This window comes from Ascaphus truei, chromosome 1, assembly GCF_040206685.1.
Source record: "Ascaphus truei isolate aAscTru1 chromosome 1, aAscTru1.hap1, whole genome shotgun sequence".
Classification (NCBI taxonomy): domain Eukaryota; kingdom Metazoa; phylum Chordata; class Amphibia; order Anura; family Ascaphidae; genus Ascaphus; species Ascaphus truei.
Genome location: NC_134483.1, coordinates 536,688,827 through 536,710,998, shown reverse-complemented (window position 1 = coordinate 536,710,998; position 22,172 = coordinate 536,688,827). Strand labels below are relative to the sequence as shown.

At 47.7% G+C, this 22,172-nt stretch overlaps 1 protein-coding gene across 2 annotated transcripts in view; it reads left to right on the top strand.

Annotated features, from left to right (window-relative positions):
• Nucleotides 1-22,172, top strand: part of HSPA12B (heat shock protein family A (Hsp70) member 12B) — a 105,786-nt gene that overhangs the window by 73,713 nt on the left and 9,901 nt on the right. For both annotated transcript variants that reach the window (XM_075572842.1, XM_075572834.1), the window contains 5 exons: nt 345-516; nt 1,599-1,685; nt 12,271-12,375; nt 14,534-14,792; nt 17,058-17,161. In XM_075572842.1, coding sequence (XP_075428957.1) covers nt 345-516; nt 1,599-1,685; nt 12,271-12,375; nt 14,534-14,792; nt 17,058-17,161 — 727 coding nt within the window. The remainder of the gene's footprint in view (nt 1-344; nt 517-1,598; nt 1,686-12,270; nt 12,376-14,533; nt 14,793-17,057; nt 17,162-22,172) is intronic.

The window sequence follows — 22,172 nt, the reverse complement described above, 5'->3', positions numbered from 1 at the left end:
ACCCCAGGATTGTGACATGGGTGTAACATCTATTAAAATAAATAAACACCGCCGCTTCCATCTCTTTGCACAGTGGTACGTGTGTCACAGCGCATGCGTGTCACCACCCTCTCCCGTGTAAGAGAGGTACTGAAATAATGACAACATTTAGCCAAAGTCGGAGATTCAGGGCGGTATTTACTAAGAAGGGCTAAACCATAAGGACCCTGTGCCTCATTCAAATGCAATCTAGGAGAAATGGGCAGATTCGGTTTGAAGAGTGGTCCTTATCTGCCGTCATCTTCTGTTTCATTGCTGGTCTCATACTAATGTGCCCAACCTGTGTCCCTCTTTACCATTCTCAGGCTGGTTTGGTGTCTCCTGAAAACCCTGAGCAGCTGTTGATCGCCCTGGAGCCAGAAGCTGCCTCGATATACTGCAGAAAGCTTCGACTCCATCAGCTCATTGATCTCAGCTGCAAGGCGTTTTTCAATGGCTTCACCTCCGACCATTCGGTAGACTCCAGCTTCAGACAGGGTGAGTACCGGTAGCCTCATCAGCAAGCCACAGTTATAGCGTCGCCTTCGGTTCATTGGTGATGCTCTGACCCTAGGGTAACCTTCTAAAACCCCAAGCGCATGCAGATGTACATATGATATAACTCAGGGGTCTCAAACTCAGTCTTCACGGGCCACCAACAGACCTGGTTTTATGCAGATCCCTGCTTCAGCACAGGTGGCTCAATCAGTGGCTTAGTCAGAATAACTAGAGATATTGATTGAGCCACCTGTGCTGAAGCAGGGTTATCCTTGAAGCCTGACCTGTAGGTGGCCCTTTACCTCGTGAGGTACTGTATGCCCGGAAATGCTGCAATATTCTGCGGCAACATTACTATTCAATCCAACAGTACGTTTCTGAAGCATGCCTGGGTACGCTGCGGTGTCTGGGGGAATAATGGCGCTGGCTACATCTGTATATCAAGAACAAATTAGATCCCGTTGCAATGACAAATCAGTTCATTTTGCAGATGTACAGTATGCATCATTGTATTTATATAGCGCCAACAACATACGCAGCGCTTTACAACAATACAATACGAGGTGAATAAACTACAGACGCTGGGGATAAGTGCAACCGGTAAATAATAACATACGGGCAGGGTACAAGGCTCTACCGGTAGTATTGCGTCAGTGTTGCCTTAGTACAGCGGTGCGCAAAACTGTGGGGTGGGGGGGTGCTGCAGTTACAGAGATCCTGCGCTTTCCCCAAGGCATTTAAATTAAATGCCGGGAGACCACGCAAGGCCTCTGTATCTTCTACCTGGTCTTAGGCGACGCGTCGCCATGATAACCCAGTGTCAAATGACGCAGCGGGATCACCTGACATCGCATTGTCATGGAAACGCTACACCATATGACCCCACGACGTCATTTGACGCCAGGGGCCAAGCGGGGGGGTGGAGGGGGAGGGGGCGCGAACAGGCCGGGGGGCGCACGGAGAAAAGTTTGTGCACCCCCGCCTTAGTACATAGCCCCTTGTTCTTTTATCTGCAAAATGAACTAATAGAGGTCATTGTAATGACATTGTCTGTTGGGTCTCCTTTTCCATTGTTTTGCCAGCGAGAGAGCAGCTCCGACGATCCCGACACAGCAGGACATTTTTAGTGGAGACTGGCATGGGAGAGCTCTGGTCGGAAATGCAGGCGGGTAAGAGCTGCTTCTTGCGATCGTAGCGTGCAGTGAGTGTTAGAAACCCTGTTTATTGTATCACAATGTATGAATGAGAACGTGTATCAAGACAATGGCACGAGAATATGTTGTAAGATTTAGAATGCATGTGTAAGCCAGAAAAATGTGAATTCTAGTGAAGGCTTAATTCATAACAGATGTTGGAGGCTACATAGTTACACAGTCGTTACATAGTAACTGGGTTACTGAAGTATAGGATTTAAAGGCCTAGTATGAAATGTGAGTGAGGTCGTTTGGAGTTTCTTTGCCTCAAGTAGCCACGAGGAGAAAGGTGGCGGAGTCGGTGATCAATAACTACAGTCGTGCTCACTCTCTCTCTCTTTCCAAGACCCCTTGCTCCCTCCAAGACCACACTCTGCAAATAACACCAGCAGCATGTGTGTGAGCAAAGTTTTCTCCATCCATTGGCTGTGAGCCCATGTTGGTCATCATTGATTGAGCTTTCTGTAAGTTAGGCTGCGGCCAATGTGAGCGCGGGACGAACAAAAACATTATGTGAAGCAGTCCGGCCATACTGCGTGCGTCACGGCGCCTGTCGCCTGAGCGTTCTGTGTCCTCCGTTGACGCGCACGATGGAGAGGCGTGGCCGTGATGTCACCAGGCTGGGGCGTCCTCATTGGTTCAACTGCTCATGTGACGCGGCCGTCGCACGAAAAAAATCTAATGGATTTGTCTCCTCCAAATCTCGCTGTGACGGGGTGACAAATCCATTAGATTTTTTGCGCGACGGTTGCGTCACGTGAGCGTTTCAACCAAAGAGGGTGAACCAGCCTGGTGACGTCACGGGCACGCCTCTCCGTCGCGCGCGTCAACGGAAGACACAGAACGCTCAGGCGACCGCCTCCTTGAGCTCTGTCGTGCGCACACTGTGTCCGCAGCCTAACACTGTAAGGTCGCGCTTATACTGCCGGCGACAGCGACGTTGCGTCAAAACAAATGTATTGCCACTGTCGCGTGCGCTTATAGTAAGTGCGATGCGACGGCTTGGTCGTGATCGCTGGAAGTCACTTCAATTTGATTTTTCCAGCAACCGCAGCGTGACGTCAGCGTCGCCGTCACTATAAGCGCGGCCTAAGAATAAACTAACTTTGTCTGCTGTTCAACAATCCTCTGAAGTATTGGAATCTTTCTAAATAAGAAATAATAACTGGAATTATTATTAAACAGTAAGCAACATAGAACGCATGAAGCAGGGCGGCCTGAACTGGAAAGCTAGCCAAGTGCCGAACTTCAGCCTTTCATTCAGCATGTAAAAACTAGGTTAGCACGAACAGCAAATTCCTCGCAATGATTTTTGACGGCCGTTTGTCTGTTCCCCATTAACACGGACTGTAAAACAAGTGCCACGGATCTTCCAGAGTTCAATATTGCGTGCGCTTGTTGAAACCCTTGTGCAGGTTTCAGCCAGTGGGAAATGTTGGTCATTTGTGGCAGGCCGAATAAGTCTCAAAGATACGGAAACGGGAAATATCTGACTCGGGCCCTTATTCAATGTGCTTTTGCAGCCACGTCCCTGAGCTGGAAAATACTTTAGTCTCATGCATTTGAGTAGCTCGGGTGTAGCGACATTATTTTCCAACACAGGTAAGATAGCAACTGAGTTAGAAGAGAGACCCATAAATCAGATTGTAAGCTCTGCGGATCAGGGACTGTGTCTGTAACATTCCTATGTGCTGCGTACCGCGCGCTATACTGTAACGGTGACGCGCTTTGAGTCCCGTTGGAAGAAAAGAGCTATGTGCAATAAAGTTATTATTATTAATACTGTTTGTCACCCCTTCCTCTTTCACATCCTCCTCTCTCTTGGTATACGTGACAAAAGGGAAATATATTTTTTGATCCGAGAGCTAAATATATAATTGTGTGTGTGTCAGTGTGTGTGTGTGTGTGTGTCAGTGTGTGTGTCAGTGTGTGTGTCAGTGTGTGTGTGTGTGTGTGTGTGTGTGTGTGTGTGTGTGTGTGTGTGTGTGTGTGTGTGTGTGTGTGTGTGTGTGTGTGTGTGTGTGTGTGTGTGTCTATATATATATATATATATATATATATATATATATATATATATATATATATATATGTAACTTGAACGATCTAATTATCGGCACCAGACAAAATGAATGCAAAATAGAGGGTATTATATGTCAATAAACATCCTCTATTTTGCATTCATCTTGTCTTGTGCAGATAATTAGACCATTCTGGTCTTTTCTTTAAATTGGATATTTGTTTCTTGCACAGACACCCTCTATAGGGTACTTCATACTGAGTGTGCAGCCATTTCCGAAATACATACTAATTACTGTATATACATATATGTAATGAACAGAACTACTGTATATGCATTTATATATACAAATATATAGCTATACATGTGTATGTATATTATAATGTGGGTGGGTTTGCTGGCTATGCATCTTAACCCTGGCTGTGCTCAAAGCTGTGACCATGCAGCAAGCTTAAGCCCATAGGGAACCATTTTTATGGTTTTGAAGCAAAAGGTGGCACTGTGTGCTCATTTGCATGTTATTTCCCAGAATCCCTTGCTGCAGTGGAAGTGCTGTGTGCTGGGTGATAATGGTGAAAGGCGGGGGTTGCAGACCTGTCTAAGACATGCAAATGAGCATACAGTAATATTTCCATTTGCTATATAATATAATGAATATACAGTATATATTAGGGTTTATTAGAGTTTATGTGTTTATATGAGGTTTATTGTCAGCAGGATCTGCATGAACAAACAGCAACAATCAGGACAGGTTTTAGCTCCCTGTAGGTCATCAGAACTAGCACCTCACACTACCCCTTCCACGTGTAGGCTGGCTTCACCCCCTCCCACGTTAGGGTTGCTGCTCTTGGTCTCCTAGCTCCTGGACCCCACAGTTAGGAATCTCCCCCCCCCCTCTATGCTCTGTGTAAGGAGAAAGGCTTCCCCTGTTTTCTCCTGCCTGATGATATTGCGTGCTGCTCTGCTGGCCTTCCCTGGGGTCTTCACTCTAGCACAACTGGGCCCAACTTCACCCAGCTCACCTTCTCAGGCCTCTCTTCACTCAGGAACTCAGGACCCCAGGACACACCTCATCCTAAAGGGCAGTCCCCCAATTTATATACCCTAGGGGTGTGAACCTTTCCTTCCCAAGTCTCTGGGCAAAACACAGTGTTGCACAGCATCACCTCACTGGTCACAGGAGCTACTAGAATGTTCCTAGCTCTGAGTCACGCCTCCTGTGCCAGGAAGCTGCAAAATTGTAGCCAAGCTCTGAGCTAGCTCTCATGCAGGACCAAGTGTAAGGCTGGGTCCATGGTGTGGGAGACCGCGCGGAGGCGTCCGCACAGGGTGCAACCAGATTGCCTTAAGGCAGTGATCACGCCCATAGACCGTGCGGGCGGAGGCAGGAGGTGGCGTGCGTTGCGCAAGAAATCGGTTGAAACGGATTTCTTGACGCGACACGCGGGTCACGTGAGCGGTTCGCCCAATGAGGGAGAACCAGCTCTGTGACGCCCCTAGGAACGCCCCCCATGGCCCGTCCATAATGGCCAGGGAAAGCACACGGTTTCCCACAGCCTCCGCACACCTTCGCACGGACGAAGGCACCATGGCCCGGGCATTAGGAGTTTAACCCTCGGCACTCCCAGAGTGCTGCCATAGCCTGCATGCTTATTAAAGGGTCTGGTTTTAGCAAGGGTGCTACATATATATATTTATTGGGATTTTTATGCGGGAAAACAAGTGATATTTTATCTGTAATCCTCCCTGATCTCTCTCTATGTTCTGCCTGTGTGTCCTTCATTTCTCTTTGGGTTCCCCTTGTGGCCACTCCAGTTTGGGAACAGTGGGTATATGTTGTCAGTTAAGTGTTCCTCCATCACTATTCAACCTCCTCCGTGTCTAGAGGTCAAATCAAGATGCAAGGTACTGCTTAACACACAGTGATATCACACAGATGAGGTAGGAAATCAAACCCCTCCATTGTGGGACCAAAGCTATTTTGTAAAAGAAAACAGTCTCCCAAATTAAACAGGCCCCTCCCATTGGTTCATGAGAGGGGCTGCCCCATTAAAACACAAGAGATAACTTGTAGGGAAACCAGTTCAATGTTACACCAATATGGCCACTTCAATGCTACATTAGCCCGGTGGTGCCACCTAGTGTCGAGTCTATTAAATGCACATAACATTGCCGCATTGGAAGGTTAAACTAATATCTCCTACCCAAAGCAGCCATAAGCCAGTTACAAGAACATGATCTCAACTTCAATTTCTGTAATAAGACAGATGGGTGCATTAAAAATGTTATTGTAGCTAGGAGATGGTCTCTTTCTGCTGAGTATGATTAGGTGCGAACTGTACATCTGCCAGGTCATTGTCCAAGGACAACATATTAAACAGACAAAGCAAGTTCTCTAGAGCAATTGGCTGACTGCAGACACTGCTTTTATGATGCATCTTTGAGTTCAATAGTTGGATATATGGGTGTTGTCTTAGCACATGCACATACTGTACTAGTTATTTAATAACACAACTTCTGTTGCATTATCTGACACCTGACCTGACCTGACAAACCAGAGGTGAGATATTGTATAGTATGTATTTATTTATATAGCGCCAAAAGTGTACTCAGCGCTTCACAAAGAATACAGTACAGGGAATTAAAATACATTAAGCGCAGCAAAATCAGACAATAGGAAAGGAAATCCCTGCCCGAAGAGCTTACAATCTAAGTGGTATGATGGGAGAGTTACAGAGACAGCAGGTGAGGGTGCTGTAGATTGCAGTGTTTGGCCACAATGGGTGGTAGGAGTGACTGAGTGTGGGACAGTAACCATGAGAGCAGGCTGTTGCTTAACTTGTGGGGTGAGTTTTAAGGTTAGTCAGTATTAAATCAGAAGGTTAACACCATTTGTCTGGGTTCAGGCTTTGGGGAGATCCCCAGTAGCAGGATGGAGTAGATAGAGGGTGTGAATAGAGGATTTGTGTGGGTGTTTTTTATTGAGGGGTAAAGAAGTCGTTGGGAGATAGGTGTATTAATAATGGTGCAGTGGGGAGTGGGGAAGTTGTAGAGAACAAAGACGTTCACAAAGGAGTGTGGAAACAGTAAACAGACAAAGCAATAAGGAGGGCATAGTGAGATGCAGGAGGAGAGACTTCCCAGGTATTGGAGGATAGGAAGAGTACAAAGAATCACAGCGTTTACAAAGTCAAGTTCTCACAGCTACAGAGTTGTTGTGGTTGTTGTGGTTGTGCAGAGTCCAGATCTTCCTCTAATCTTCACCTCCAATTTCATCTCCAAAATTAACTCCAGACACTTTCAATATTACACTTTAAAATGTTTCACAGCCAAGAGAGCCTGCCTTATATAGTTAAACACACTCACTTGACTAACAATTAAGGGAGGGGTCTGCCTATTCAGTTCATACCAGTAAGATGTTAATGTAGCGGTTGGGCACAGCAGTTGCCGCCGGCCCCGCTGCACCTGTCTCCTGCATGCTGCTCCCATGCGCGCCGGGTCTCCCTCTCATGCCGGTGTTCCGGAAGCATAGCCCAGCCTACTACCGGCGCTGCCAAAAGGGAAAGCCGGGACGCCAGTGCCCTTTCTCCCCCGCTGTTGGCGGCCCTGGTGGGAGGAGCCCCTCACCGGAACCAATGTACACAGTATTCACACACAGGTATTTGATAACAGTATTTACTAAGACAAATGATACACCCTCAACATACCCCAGCCATGCAAGGCCTCGCCCCACAATAACACCTCCCAAGAGGAACCCCCAAAGTACTGGAGTGCCTGGGTGGGTGAGTGCGTGACTGGGTGGGTGAGTGCGTGACTGGGTGGGTGAGTGAGTGAGTGACTGGGTGGGTGAGCGAGTGACTGGGTGGGTGAGTGAGTGACTGGGTGGGTGAGTGACTGTGTGAGTGACTGTGTGAGTGACTGGGTGAGTCACTGGTTGAGTGACTGGGTGAGTGACTGTGTGGGTGTGTAAGTGAATGGGGGAGTGACTGGGTGAGTGACTGGGTGGGTGAGTGAGTGACTGGGTGGGTGAGTGACTGGGTGAGTGACTGGGTGGGTGAGTGAGTGACTGCGTGGGTGGGTGAGTGACTGGGTGGGTGGGTGAGTGACTGGGTGGGTGGGTGAGTGACTGGGTGAGTGACTGGGTGAGTGACTGAGTGGCTGAGTGACTGGGTGGGTGAGTGACTGGGTGGGTGAGTGAATGGGTGAGTGACTGACTAGGTGGGTGAGTGACTGACTGGGTGGGTGAGTGACTGGGTGAGTGACTGACTAGGTGGGTGAGTAAGTGAGTGACGGGGTAGCTGACAGTGGGTGGGTGGGTTACTTACCTTGACCGGTGGGTGCTGCTTCCTTGCCGCCAGACTCTTCCTCCTATTGCCCCCGATATCACCGGCAGCTGCCAGGGGCGCGGGAGGTGGGCGGCGCGAAGCGGACTCGGGCAGGAGGCGTGCGAGGGGGAAGCTGAGTTGGCGCTTCCCCCTCCGTATCAAGTTGGGAGCGGGGGGGAGGCTGGCTTGCGTGTGCGGCGATTCCCCCTCCGTCCCACTTGGGCAGCGGGGAGGCTGGGTTGCGCACGCGCGGGGCCTGTCTTGGCGCTTCCCCCACGTCCCATGTGGGGAGTGGGGGGGGGGGCTGGTTGCGCGCGCGGGGCCTGTCTTGGCACTTCCCACACCGTCCCACGTGGGGAGTGGGGGTGGGCTGGGTTGCGTGCGCGGGGCCTGTCTTGGCGCTTCCCACACCGTCCCACGTGGGGAGTGGGGGTGGGCTGGGTTGCGTGCGCGGGGCCTGTCTTGGCGCTTCCCCCACGTCCCATGTGGGGAGTGGGGGGGGGCTGGTTGCACGCGCGGGGCCTGTCTTGGCGCTTCCCACACCATCCCACGTGGGGAGTGGGGGTGGGCTGGGTTGCGTGCGCGGGGCCTGTCTTGGCGCTTCCCCCTCCATCCCACGTGGGGAGCAGGCCCACAGGCAGCAGGCAGGACACCCCGCTTGCCCTGCGCATGCGCGGGGACCAGGAGAATCACCACCATTTATTTTTATTTTTTTATGTAATTAACTGGCGCCCGGCTGAGCAGGGGGCCCGGGCCCCCCTGACTCACGGGGCCTGGGACGCCAGTATCCTTTGTCCCCCCTGTTGGCGGCCCTGGTAGCCGGGTCAGGACAGGAGAGTGGAGAGGGTAGCGGGTGCTTGCCTATGGTCCGGGATTGGAGAGCGTAGAATGGTCGAGATCCGTAAGCCATAGTCGAGCATTGGAGAGCGTAGAGTAGTAGATGTCCGTACGCCGAGTTCGTGGAGTAGAGAGCGTAGAAGTCCCTTAGCCAAGCCAAGGTTCAGGGGGAACAAGAAGAGACAGGTCAGGTACAAGCCGGGTCACAATAGGTATTCGGAATAAACGTAGACAGGTACTCAGGCTGCAAGTGAGCGCGGTGCATAGAAAGGTCTATGCACAGCAACGACCAGAGGGTGACTGAAGCATATATACCGAAGGGAACCAATCAGGCAGAACAGGGAGGAGGGGCCCAGATATAGGTAGACCTGTGATAGGCTGAGGCAGGGTGAAACTCAGGTGAAGCCACCCTGAGATTAGTCCAGGCATTCTTGTAGGTGTTTGTCTCTTTAAGACACGTGCGCGCGACGGGAGTGTGACGCGCTGAGGTGCGCGCACGGACGGGACCCGCCGCGCGCCCCCGGGAGGCGGGGACGACACGCCGCCAGGAGGGGGGCCGACAGAGGATGCGGCCGCGCGGACCGCCATGGTAAGGAGGTGCGGGGGAACGTAGGGACCGGACGCGTGGTCCTGACAGTGGGATAAGGATATGATTGTAATAGAAAGGTGGATTTGGGAGTGAGGAGAATAGGACACGTGGTTTATAAAATGTTGTATGTGATGTAATGTGACTGTCCCCCCCCCCCCACCTTTTGTTTTCCTTCTGTACCCCTCCCCATTTATATCTGAAAAATCTCAATAAAAATATACATGTAGGATATTGCATATACATTGACATGATATGTTAATACAATATATTTTTCTATCATCACAAACACATTCATTAAACTCTGTTGTCCTCCTTAAATTTGTCTGCACAGACAATCTAGTTCTGACAGAGGTTGCCAATATTATATTTGGATGGAGACAAAAGGAAGAACTGGAGATGCAATGCAGTAAATATTCTTTAAGACACCCTCGTGCATTAAAGCTTCTGAGGTCATTGTTGAAGTTTTTCCACCTGTGTCCGTCTTCCTTCAGACTGGGTGGAAACAGGATACTGTGTTTTCGAGAGCTCATGCAGCTCATCCTTTGGGAATGAACAACACACAACCTCTGAGCCTCCCCCAACCTGTTTATCAGTGATACATTGCAAGATAACTAGAAATCGTGCAACCCTCCGAACAGAAGACCTACAAAACCGGCAAGACTAGGAACAAGAACTCTGAGCTACCCCTACACTGCACAGAATAAAGAGCCCATGTCCTGGTGGGAGATGTTGGGACACCCCATAAAGCCATCCATCCACACTACAGTAAAAGGAGATACCCCAAGCATAAATCAAAGGGTTAATTATAGTGACAATGGGGGATTTACTATCCTGTCTAGGATGCTATTGTGACATACAGTAGTGGGTGCAGTATATTTCTAAAAAGATTGAAAATCTGCCAAGGAAGGAAATTACAAGCGGACTATAACATGGGCAGATTATTTCTGTTTTTTTTTTTTTATTATTTTATTATTTCTGACAATTAATTTACTGGAGTCACTCAGAAAAAAAAGACTAGTGGACAAGAAGTTCCTGATCTGCACTTAGAATTACTCATTGATGTGACAATAATATAGCCATTCGCAGACATTAAAACTGACGTTAGTGGTCTAAATGGTAACTTGCTATTTCACTTACTGTATGAAAAATGGGCTTGCGTGTGGATAATAAACCCTCGCAACGTCTCTTATATTGAAGTGATATGTTGATAGGCTACCATTCTATACAGCAAAGTATTCCATTAGCCTGGACTCGTGACTCCTGTTCCACACCCACAGTCACTCCTACTAACGACTGCTATCTACTGCACCTATTCCCTCACCTGCTGTCTCTGTAACTATACCAACATACCACTTAGATTGTAAGCTCTCCGGGGCAGGGATTTCCTTTCCTATTGTCTCATCTTATTTGTTGCACTTATTGTGTACTTATTCCCTGTACCGTATTGTCTCTCTTGTAAAGCGCCAAGTACAGCTGTGGGCACTATATAAATAAAGATATATACAGTACATACATACGTTGTATATACCGATGTACCCCTATGGTCGGTCGCACTCTCCTGACGAAATTTGCAGCGGCTCCATTTTTTTGTCACCTGTGCCTGCGGAGTGCGAGTAAGGAGACTAATGGCCCATCGGGATTAACACAGCGGGGGTCCCTGCGTCTGAGTGGGACTCGCGCTGTGTGAATCCTACCGGGCTGCGCCTGTCTGTAAGAGACGCGCAGTAAGAATAGGCTGAGTCACTCTCCCTGCGCGTCGCTAACAGGCGATCACGCGGCATTTATTTTAATAACACAGTATTGATGCAGGAGGTCTCCGGAGCTGAACCGCATTCATTTCAGCCCTGGGGACCCCCTGCTTCCCGAGTTACAGGCCCCATTATGGGGTGCTGGTATCCTCCTGCGTTGTTTAAATGTCCCGGTCACAAGGGCCATGACGCGGGAGAAATTAAACATGATGGGGATACCGGGGCCTGTAAGTCGGGAAGCTGGGGGTTCCCGAGGCTGAATTTAATGCAGTTCAGCACCTGAAACTCCCTGCATCAATACTGTGTTATTAAAATGAAAGCCCGCGGTCGCCAGTAAAAGGTGGGCAGGGAGAGTGACTGATTCAGTCTCACTCTTACTGCGCGTCCCTTACAGACAGGTGATTCAGACTCAGGGACCCCCGCTGTGTTAATCCCGATGGGCCATTACAGCCTGCTATGGACTGTCCCACGGAGGGTCACGCTTTGAACACTGTGCTCCGTCCCATGCCCACTGCAGCATGGAAAAGACTGCATCTGTACATACAAATATACATAGTAGGGTTTGTATGTAGACCATTCGCATACATCGTGTTATGCTTCCTCTGCATACACTTATTTCGGGTTCTCAAAGGTGTATATCAGTAATTAACAATATCTCACTGCGTATGAATACTGTATCTCAATAACTTTTAAATCCAACACAAATCTTGTTGGTCAACATATGCTGGCAGTATGTTCATATAGGCTCTATACTGAGCACCAGACAATGTACTGTACGCAAAACCCTCTTTAGTTTTCCAATGCTGCCCATGGCTGATCACAATACCCTTATGTCGCTCATATATATACCATTGTTGTCAGCTATACGTGCCCTGCTTTACTTCTATTATTCCCGAAGGTCCAAATTTGCAGCTATATATCCAGGATCCTATTATAAAAACAGTCTACGTCTAGCCAATCACACAGCGGAAGAGACATGATACGATGCCTGTAGGAGGTAGCTGGTTGCGGTCTCTGCTGGACAGATGTTCTCTATGTGTTTCAGGGGATCGTTACATTGTAGCAGACTGTGGCGGTGGGACAGTGGATCTAACGGTTCATCAGATCGAACAGGCGCAGGGTACCCTCAAGGAGCTCTACAAAGCATCAGGTAGGTCATCAGTCATTGGGTTCCCTTCATCTTTCTCTTAGTGTTAGATTGTTATCTTCACGCACATTACGCCAGCACATCCTCGTACAATTCTGCAAATACAACTTCGGTAGCGAACAACAACCATTGCAATGCTCAGACTCACCAAGATAAACGCGCCTGTGTAAGTCTGGGTGTTGCGCATTCGTTTTTGCTGGAACTCTTTTACAAACACTGAGGTTTCGTGCCGAAGGGGAGCAAGTTTTTGAAGTCTCGGACCCTTATTCCGCATGCTGGGGGGCCACTCGCCTTAGCTGGAGAAAATGTACAGGTAAGGCGATATCTGCTGAGCCGGGGTTACTGCGTAGGGCACCTGGCAGCACGGCTCGGTAAAAATGGCATTTTACTGCCTATTTGAACGAATAAGCTGTAAGGTGTCTTCCTGCGCGGAAGGGGACGTATGGAGTAGCACTGCTTGGTGAATCTGGCCCTCAATTCCCATTCACTTGAATGGGGCTGTAAGGTGTCTAATGGAATAGCACTCCTTAGTTAATACGGCCCTTCGTCTGATTTATTTGAATGGCGATGAGGACGTGGCTTCACAGCACATTGAATACGGGCTCTAGGGCAGGGGTGGCCAACTCCGGTCCTCAAGGGCCATCAACAGGTCAGGTTTTCAGGATATCCCTGCTTCAGCACAGGTGGCTCAGTCGACGAGCCACTGATTGAACCACCTGTGCTGAAGCAGGGATAGCCTGAAAGCCTGACCTGTTGGTGGCCCTTGACGACCAGAGTTGGCCTCCCCTGCTATAGTGAGTCGTTTGTGAGCTGTAAATTCTTCCATGCTGGGCCAGGTTAATATGCCCTTTGATTCTTCAAGGGTCAGGGGTATTGTCAGTTACTGTATACAGTGCACTGCATCTTTCAGTATTTAAACCTAGCACAAGCTGGCATGATACCCGCAGGACTCTATACTGACTTCTATTCCATAGAAGAAACAGTAGGTACAGTATGCATTTTTTTTAAATACATTTTTATATTGTGCTCGGCTTTTTATTTATTTTATTTTTAGCTTTTAAATGTGTTCTCTTTTTTTTTGTAACATTAAATCACATTGGGAGAAAAGCGGTGTATAAATAAATAGACCTGAGAAAGCAGGAAATGATAACATTAAAAAAATGTACAAAACATGCAAGCATACAACCGAGAAATAATCCCTGCCATAGAGAGTTTAAAAATCCAAGCGTGTCATTCAATATACTCCGAAGCAGCCAATCAGGATAGCGCCCTTTGAGTGGAATGCGGTGTGGTTGGTTGCTTTGGATGTGTAAATTAAGTGGCTAGCCGTGTCTGACCATAATGGTTGGTTATGGTTAGTATAACTATCCAAGTTGGCTGCCATAGTGTTGGGTACGAGCTATAGAAATGACTCGTCAGAAAACATTTTTTATTTTTGACCTAAGGGTGGGAAGAGAAGGAGCCATGCTCGACTCCCCCTAAAAACCTGGCTAAAAATGAATGACTGTCTCCTTACTCTCTGTTCTAACCCACATCAGACTATCATACACCTACACAGTTTTAGGCGCTTATTCTACACCAGCCGAAGCGGTCGAAAGAGCAGTTCTCGTCCCGACTTCACCACTGACGTCAATAGGGATTTGTGGCTGAAAACGTCCGGATCGGATGCTACAGCTAGAGCAAGCCCCTTAATCTCTTCTCTGCTCAGGAGGCCAGCAAGGAATCACAATATGAAAGGCTGATCCACCAGGCAGCAAAACAAAACAATTCATAATGCGTAGTACTGTACTGTATGCCATTCCCATTAATCACAACCAATGGGATTTTCCTGATTAAGATGGAAGTTTATTCCAAGTTGTGATAACCTTTCAATTATTATTAAAATCAAGTTTCAGGCACCAAAGTCTTTTATAAAGTACAGATAAGGGGACCTCTAACTGACACTGATTGTGTAATTTCTTCTGATGAATTTCTCTTGGGTACTTTGTATTTATACTCTGACCTTATATCAGATATAGATGTTTATCTGTCAGTGTATCAGATATTGATTTGGCTTAATTAAATATTTCATGTTATATATAAAAAAAGAAAAAGAAATGATAGCATTGAAGCAACGCTGCAATTTGTCTGGTATCTGACTAGCCCCCTTGTCTTATGGAAGGTGGTCCCTACGGAGCTGTGGGAGTGGACCTCGCCTTTGAGAAGATGCTGTGCAAGATTTTTGGAGAAGACTTCATCCGGACATTCAAAGTGAAGCGCCCGGCAGCCTGGGTTGATCTGACGATTGCCTTTGAGGCCAGAAAGAGAACAGCCGCCCCACAGAGGTCAAACCATCTGAACATCTCCTTGCCGTTCTCCTTCATCGACTTCTATAGAAGACACAAGGGGCAAAGTGTGGAGACGGCTCTAAGAAAAAGCAGGTAATAACACTCAGGGTATTGGACCATTTAGTCAGCAGGGGGTTATCATGTAACATGCTCAACACACAACAAAACAATTCACAATGGCCTGGTTTGCAACAGCTACTACTGTCGCTTCACATGCAGAATCCGTGACTAAGCTCAAACCGATGATTCCAATAAGGACGAAACAGCGGTCTTGCAGGGAGTTCACGAAAACCTTGCCTTTGGCTTAATTTCATAAGCGGTGCAATGCAGCAGGCAAATGCTCAGGGATTTCATATCATAAAGTTGATAGGAAGTTAAAAGTGACCATGCTAACTGGGTGCTCATATGCATGTCACTTCCCAGAATCCTTTTCTGCAGCTTAACCACTGTATGATGTGCGACAGTGGAGTGACAGGTTTATGAATCTGTGCAAGACCTGCTGATACACTCATGGATATTCTTACCTGTACATGGCAGTGAGAAGTCAGGAGAGTGCTGAGGAAGGGAATCCACAGTAAAAAGAAAGTGTTAAAGCTCCTTTTTAGATCATGGGCAAGACGCCACCCAAAGTACCATGTTTAGCACACCTATATTCAGAAGGACAAACAAAATGGAGGCTTTGAAAAAGGAGACCTACAAAAATGGTTTATGGTTTGCACCATAAAGCTCAACAGAAAGGACTGTAGGACAAGAACATCTATATTCTAGAACTAGTGCGCAAACTGGGGGGCGCAAGATTTTTCAGGGGAGCGCGGCGGTTGTAGCGGCCCCGCGCTCTTCCCCCAAGGCATTTAAATGAATGCCGGGGGATCGCGTGAAGCCTCTGCAACTTCACTTACCTTGTCTTCGGCAACGCGGTGTCATTTGACGCCGAGATCCGGAGACAAGGTAAGAGAGGGAGGGAAGCAGGCAAGGGGGCACAGCAGGGGAAGATCGCGCACCCCCGCTCTAGAAGAAAGTAGGGAAGGGGGGATTAGAACAGAGACTTCCAAATATTTCAAAGGCAAGATACAGGAAATAAGCACCTTTTTAGAGCTAATACAATACTCCTAAGAGGGCTGGTAATTGAAGACATGAGACATTGTTGTCACTGAAAAGGTTATGGGTGCATAGAACAGCCTCTCACAAAAATGTGTTAGAGGAAAATACAATATAGGACTTGACATGGGCACAAGGAAACTCTATACAGCTGTAGTAAGCCTTAGGCTATGTCCCCAGCGCAGCCGGCGGCGTGCGGCTGTGTGTGCGCCTCTCACCAGCCCCTTACCTGCTCCCTGGCTGTCCCAGTCCCTCCTCGCTCCCAGGCTCACTGCGCACTGTGATGCGTCAGCCGGCAGGGGCTAAAACCAGTTTGTGATCCCGAGCTGCGACGCGTCATGTGGTGTGGCAGGGAGCCAATCTGAGAGGTGGGTGAGCGGGAGCGAGGGGGGGGGGGAGAGTGAGAGGTGGGGGGGACGTCTGCGGTGTTTGTGTGTATGTGGGGCATGTTTTTTTTTTAGTTTGGCCGGCGTCATGGCCCCGCCTCCTCATCATGGCTGCGCCCACACAGCCCGGATTGGCCACGCCCCCCCCCCCCGCACCTCTGAACGCCGCCTGCAGATCGCGGTATAACGCTCTGCACGCGCCGCCAGCTTACAAGGCGCGAGCAGTGGGGCCTCAGCCTTATTGTCTTCGATCACGCCACAGTGCCTCTAAGAGAATAACCTCTGTGGGGGGGTCCCATTCAGAAGCATGAAATGGGACTACAGGCTTTGTAGGCAGGTTGGGAAATTGGCTACATTAGGCGAGGCCTGGTGGTCATTTCATGTTTCTATGGCAGTGGGGAGGGGGCGGGTATGTTGCAGGGAGAAGGAATGAGTGCCAAGAGGAACATGTCAATTGTCTGTCAACTACAGTTCCAGAAGGATATGAATATTAGAAGGGGGTTATTAAAATGGGGCCTGGTTCATTAAATCAACATGTGCATTCTGGTTAAACAAACGGAATAGGAAAGCGACGTTAAAATATATCAAGAATACCTATAAAATACCAAAAGAACGTGTTTAACAAGCAAGTGTATGCTGCTAAATAATTAAACGTATAACTTGACTGGAAATAAAAACTGTGGGACATAGATACCTGGGAACTCGACGCAAGTGAAGACAACTGGAGACCAAATAATAATTTCCATGGTTTAAGCGCGCAGGTGAATGTGCAGTTTAAGTGCAGGTTAGGTACAGTTGGTGCAAATACTCAAATAGAATAAAAGAACTCACCGTGTTTTCGTCCTTTTTCTCTATCTCCGTTTGTTTTTTGCAGCGTCAACTTTGTGAAGTGGTCGTCCCAGGGCATGCTGAGGATGTCTTCTGAGGCCATGAATGAACTGTTTCAACCAACAATCCAGCAGATAGTCCAGCACATAGGTACTGACCAAGGAAGCGCTTTATTATTTACCCCTTAGCGTGTTCATGGTCATTACCCTTCATAATTATATTTTGTATTTGACTCTGCTCCGGATGAAAGTAGCACAGAGTACGGCAACAGGGCGCTGCAGTCACTGAGGGCAATGTGTGCTGCGAATCTGTGGCCCAGATCCACAAAGATCCCAATTTAACGCCACGTTAAGCCTAACCCCGTATCTTCAAAGTACAATTAGCACAACATTATACCGTGTGTTGTCCCATAAAGGGCATTGGCATTAACTATAACAGCCATTAGTGATGACAAGCAAATGATAGGCAAGTGAGGCGTTATCATAACATCGCATAGCCACAAAAAGTGTGTTATTGTCAACACAGGGGCTGAATGTTACATTAGTTGGGGCTCCTCTTTAGACACTGAAATACACCTTTTTCCCACCGTTCTGTGGGATTTAATGAGCAGCCTTATGTTTCTGGTATTATTTCCCTCTCCTGTACTCTTAAACTGGAGTTAAACCACCTATTTAGCTGTCTGGATAGGAGTGACGCCAGGACAGGCTTAGCATCAGGTTATTGAGAGATACAAGTGGCAGGCAAATATATCAAAAAGTGGCGCTCCAAAATTATAAACACAGATGTGAAAAAATGTGATACTTATACAAACATGAATTAATGCTGCTTAACCCAGTGTGGGGTCGTTCTCTCGATCCCGTGGACAGTGAAGAAGTGAAGATCATCAGGAAGCGCAATGTCATGTAAAAAAACAGAAGAAAATTCCCTGATGGTGCAGTATTGTGATTGATATGTGATAAATATCAAGGTGCAGTGTGCTGGATACTCACAAGTGTAGAGTGAGCAATGTTCCCATAAAGGTTTCTTTATGTGTGTCAGCCCGTTGGACCGTCAGACAGGTAAGTGGAATGATAAGTGCTGGAGACCTTAAGTGAATAATAAAACGGACATAGTGCAGACTGTACAAAATATCTTTAAAAGTAAGTATATGTGTAATACACTCACATGGTTTTAAAAGGTAACAAGCGTTTAGATCACACAGGTTGGATCTCAGCAATGAATGAGCTGTTCTCTGTCCCCCCTCTGCCTCGGCAGGCGTGCGTGTCACCGGTGCGTCTCACCCTAACCGGAAACCGGAAGTGACGTCATCTGCTCCGGGGGACGCCGATCCTGTGGGAGTTTTTCTCATCAGCCTCACTCTACGCGTTTCTCCGTATTGCGGTTTCTTCAGGAGAAACCGCAATACGGAGAAACGCGTAGAGTGAGGCTGATGAGAAAAACTCCCACAGGATCGGCGTCCCCCGGAGCAGATGACGTCACTTCCGGTTTCCGGTTAGGGTGAGACGCACCGGTGACACGCACGCCTGCCGAGGCAGAGGGGGGACAGAGAACAGCTCATTCATTGCTGAGATCCAACCTGTGTGATCTAAACGCTTGTTACCTTTTAAAACCATGTGAGTGTATTACACATATACTTACTTTTAAAGATATTTTGTACAGTCTGCACTATGTCCGTTTTATTATTCACTTAAGGTCTCCAGCACTTATCATTCCACTTACCTGTCTGACGGTCCAACGGGCTGACACACATAAAGAAACCTTTATGGGAACATTGCTCACTCTACACTTGTGAGTATCCAGCACACTGCACCTTGATATTTATCACATATCAATCACAATACTGCACCATCAGGGAATTTTCTTCTGTTTTTTTACATGACATTGCGCTTCCTGATGATCTTCACTTCTTCTATTGAGAGATACAGTAACGGGACATTAAGCCTATGCTAATGGTATGTTTGATGATGATAATAACTTTATTTCATATAGCACTTTTCTCCCAGTGGGACTCACAGCGCGTCACTATTACAGTATAACGTGCGGTACGCAGCGCATAGCAATGTTACAGACACAGCCCCTGCCCCGAGGAGCTTACAATTTATGTTTTTGGTGCCTGAACATGATGTATAGATCACTGTCCCATATACTGTGAAGATGACTTCTCTGAAGTCTGAATTTCTGTATGGCCCAGATGCTAAGGCCCATATTTACTAAGCGCAGCTACACCATAAAACGCCTGCCGGCATTGTAAGAGGCCTGTTCATTTTCATTCACTTATGGTGTGGCGTCGCTCAGTAAATATTGCCCTGTATACTTCAGCAGCATTTTAAAGGCAAGTTACATCCTTTTCAAAATGGAGTGATCCACTCTATAATAATTAGTCTTCAGTAATATTCAGTACAAAAGGCAAAACGCACCGATCTTCGCCTAAATACTACTGTATATGCACCAAATAGCTTCTGTCTGCTTTCCATTCCTCTAGAATTGTGCATTCACTTCCCTTACTGGAGCCTCGCAAGCCCATTCATATATTCCAGGGAGCGAGACATGGTCATCTGCAACCCTCCCTGCCGGCTCATAGGGAGATTACATTGGGGTGCATTATATGGCTACTCCGCATGGGTTACCGTGACACAGGGGCTGGATAATGAGGTAGCAAGGTTGTAGAATAATGGGCGCCGGGAACATTTGTAGTACAACTGTCATTTATTCGGGTTCCCATGGACAGGGACCGCTCATACACTTATTAATGACGTTGTACTGTATTGTATAACAGACAGACATGAATACAGTTTTTCCATCAGCGCTGACTCTTAACCCTTCAATGAAGGTACTTGGACTTAGTTGCAGAGTAAGTGTGGGACCCTGCCCCCCCTGTTACTTCAGAACCATCCTCGGTATTATTCTGGTGGGCCTTTACTTGACCCAATACCCTTTGCCTGTTTGGGAACTGCCACTTCTATACAGACCAATGAGGAATATTAGTGCCGATCGGTGGATAGAGATGATCCGCCGGCACCCGGGAGCCATCTTTCCTGAGGCCCTCTGTGGCATGCCGTATTCTTCTTTATTACTTACTGTATTCTGGATTCTATTCTTTCTTTCAGGGATCCTAACGTAACGGGCACTGTCCCTATCTACAGCATAATAAACAGGGGGGTCTATTTCTTTATAAACATTACTTATCCACTCTCCCCGAGGCTCCTCTCCTCGTGTCCTCCTGGAACCTAATTTTCTAGACTAGTCCCTCACCCTTAAATACCCCTGGATCTCCATAGCAACCCTGGGTGGAGCCAAGCTTACAACAGCCATGTTAGTAACCTTTAGGAGGGGGGTTACACATCAAAAACAGATTTTAAAAGAATGAAGTGTTTTTACACAAGCCAGAGGTTCTGAACTCCTGTCCTCAAAACCCCCTAACAGGTCAGGTGTTAAGGATATCCCTGCTGAAGCACAGCATGCTCAATCAGTGGCTCAGTCTTTGACAGCACCACCTGTGCTGAAGCAGGGATATCCTGAAAACCCAGCCTGTTGGGGGGGATCTTGGGGGACTGGAGTTGAGAACCCCTGACAAGCAGTTATTTGGGCCGGTTTTGTTAGGACGGTGGAGTAGAATGATATTAATCCCCTCTACAACCAGATTGTCTGAATAATTAAAATAACCTTCCAGACGTAGCAGAGGTCACTGCTCTGGCTGGGGCGTTATAGTGAGGTATTTTCTGATATTCTGCGTTATCACTGCCATTTAATCCTATGGAAACCCTTTAATATTCTGCGTTCCCGCAGGATATTCTACATTCCGAGTGATCGCATGAAGCTCTGTTTATTGGTATGCTGATGGGGGCTCTTTGATAACAGCTTGTTACAGGAAATCTTCATCACTAATTCAGTGTGACAGAGTGTTTCTGAGTCTGGCTATTAGCTGTGTGGGTAAACATTGTCGGCCAAAAGGCAGAAATCCTTATTTTGTATTAAATATTGTTTCAGCGCCTTCAGCCAAATCGCTACTGGTGTGAAATGTTTCCAATGGATCAGTGGTGTAAATTAACTTGAATAAGATCAGTGGGGTGTATGTAAGGATACAAGTAAAAGTTTATTTTGACACAACCCCTCTGTGCTTGTACGGGAGCTGTGTCGAGTATAACAATACTTGGTGAAGGATTCTTTTTAGGTAAAACAAAAGAATGAAAATGCCTAAAGCATTCAGTTTGGTCCATTTCCGTGTAACAGTCTGTCATGTAACAATATGTCATGTAACAGTATGGCATGTAACAATATGTCATGTAACAGTATGTCATGTAACAATATGTCACGTAACAGCATGTCACGTAACAGCATGTCACGTAATAGCATGTCACGTAACAGCATGTCACGTAACAGCATGTCACGTAACAGCATGTCACGTAACAGTATGTCACGTAACTTCACCACAAACTTCATCCATAAATAAGGCCACATTGTAAGCAGATACACAAAGGGAAATGAAGCCCGGAGTCTTAGTGCTACAGATGGGCAAATTATTCGCTGAGATTTGAATTTGCCGCAAAGATTTATTCTAAAGTGCAAAAAAATGAAGGATTTTGCACATTCGAATCACCCAGACGTTCCTGACTTTGAAATATAGGTTTTGGTAGAGAGGGAGCAAAAAGGAGAGTGGTAGAGGGGGAGGGACGGGAGAGTGATAGAAGGGGAGGGGAGGGACGGGAGAGTAATAGAGGGGGAGGAACGGGAGGGTGATAGAGGGGGAGGGACAGGAGAGGGATAGAGAGGGTGAGGGATGGGAGGGTGATAGAGGGGGAGGGACGGGAGAGGGATAGAGAGGGTGAGGGATGGGAGGGTGATAGAGTGGGAGGGATGGGAGAGGGATAGAGAGGGTGAGGGATGGGAGAGGGATAGAGGGGGAGGGACGGGAGAGTGATAGAGGAGGAGGTGAGGGATGGGAGAGTGATAGAGGGGGAGGGGAGGGACGGGAGAGTGATAGAGGGGGAGGGACGGGAGGGTGATAGAGGGGGAGGGATGGGAGAGGGATAGAGAGGTTGAGGGATGGGAGGGATAGAGGGGGAGGTGAGGGATGGGAGAGGGATAGGAGGGGGAGGGACGGGAGAGTGATAGAGGGGGAGGTGAGGGATGGGAGAGTGATAGAGGGGGAGGTGAGGGATGG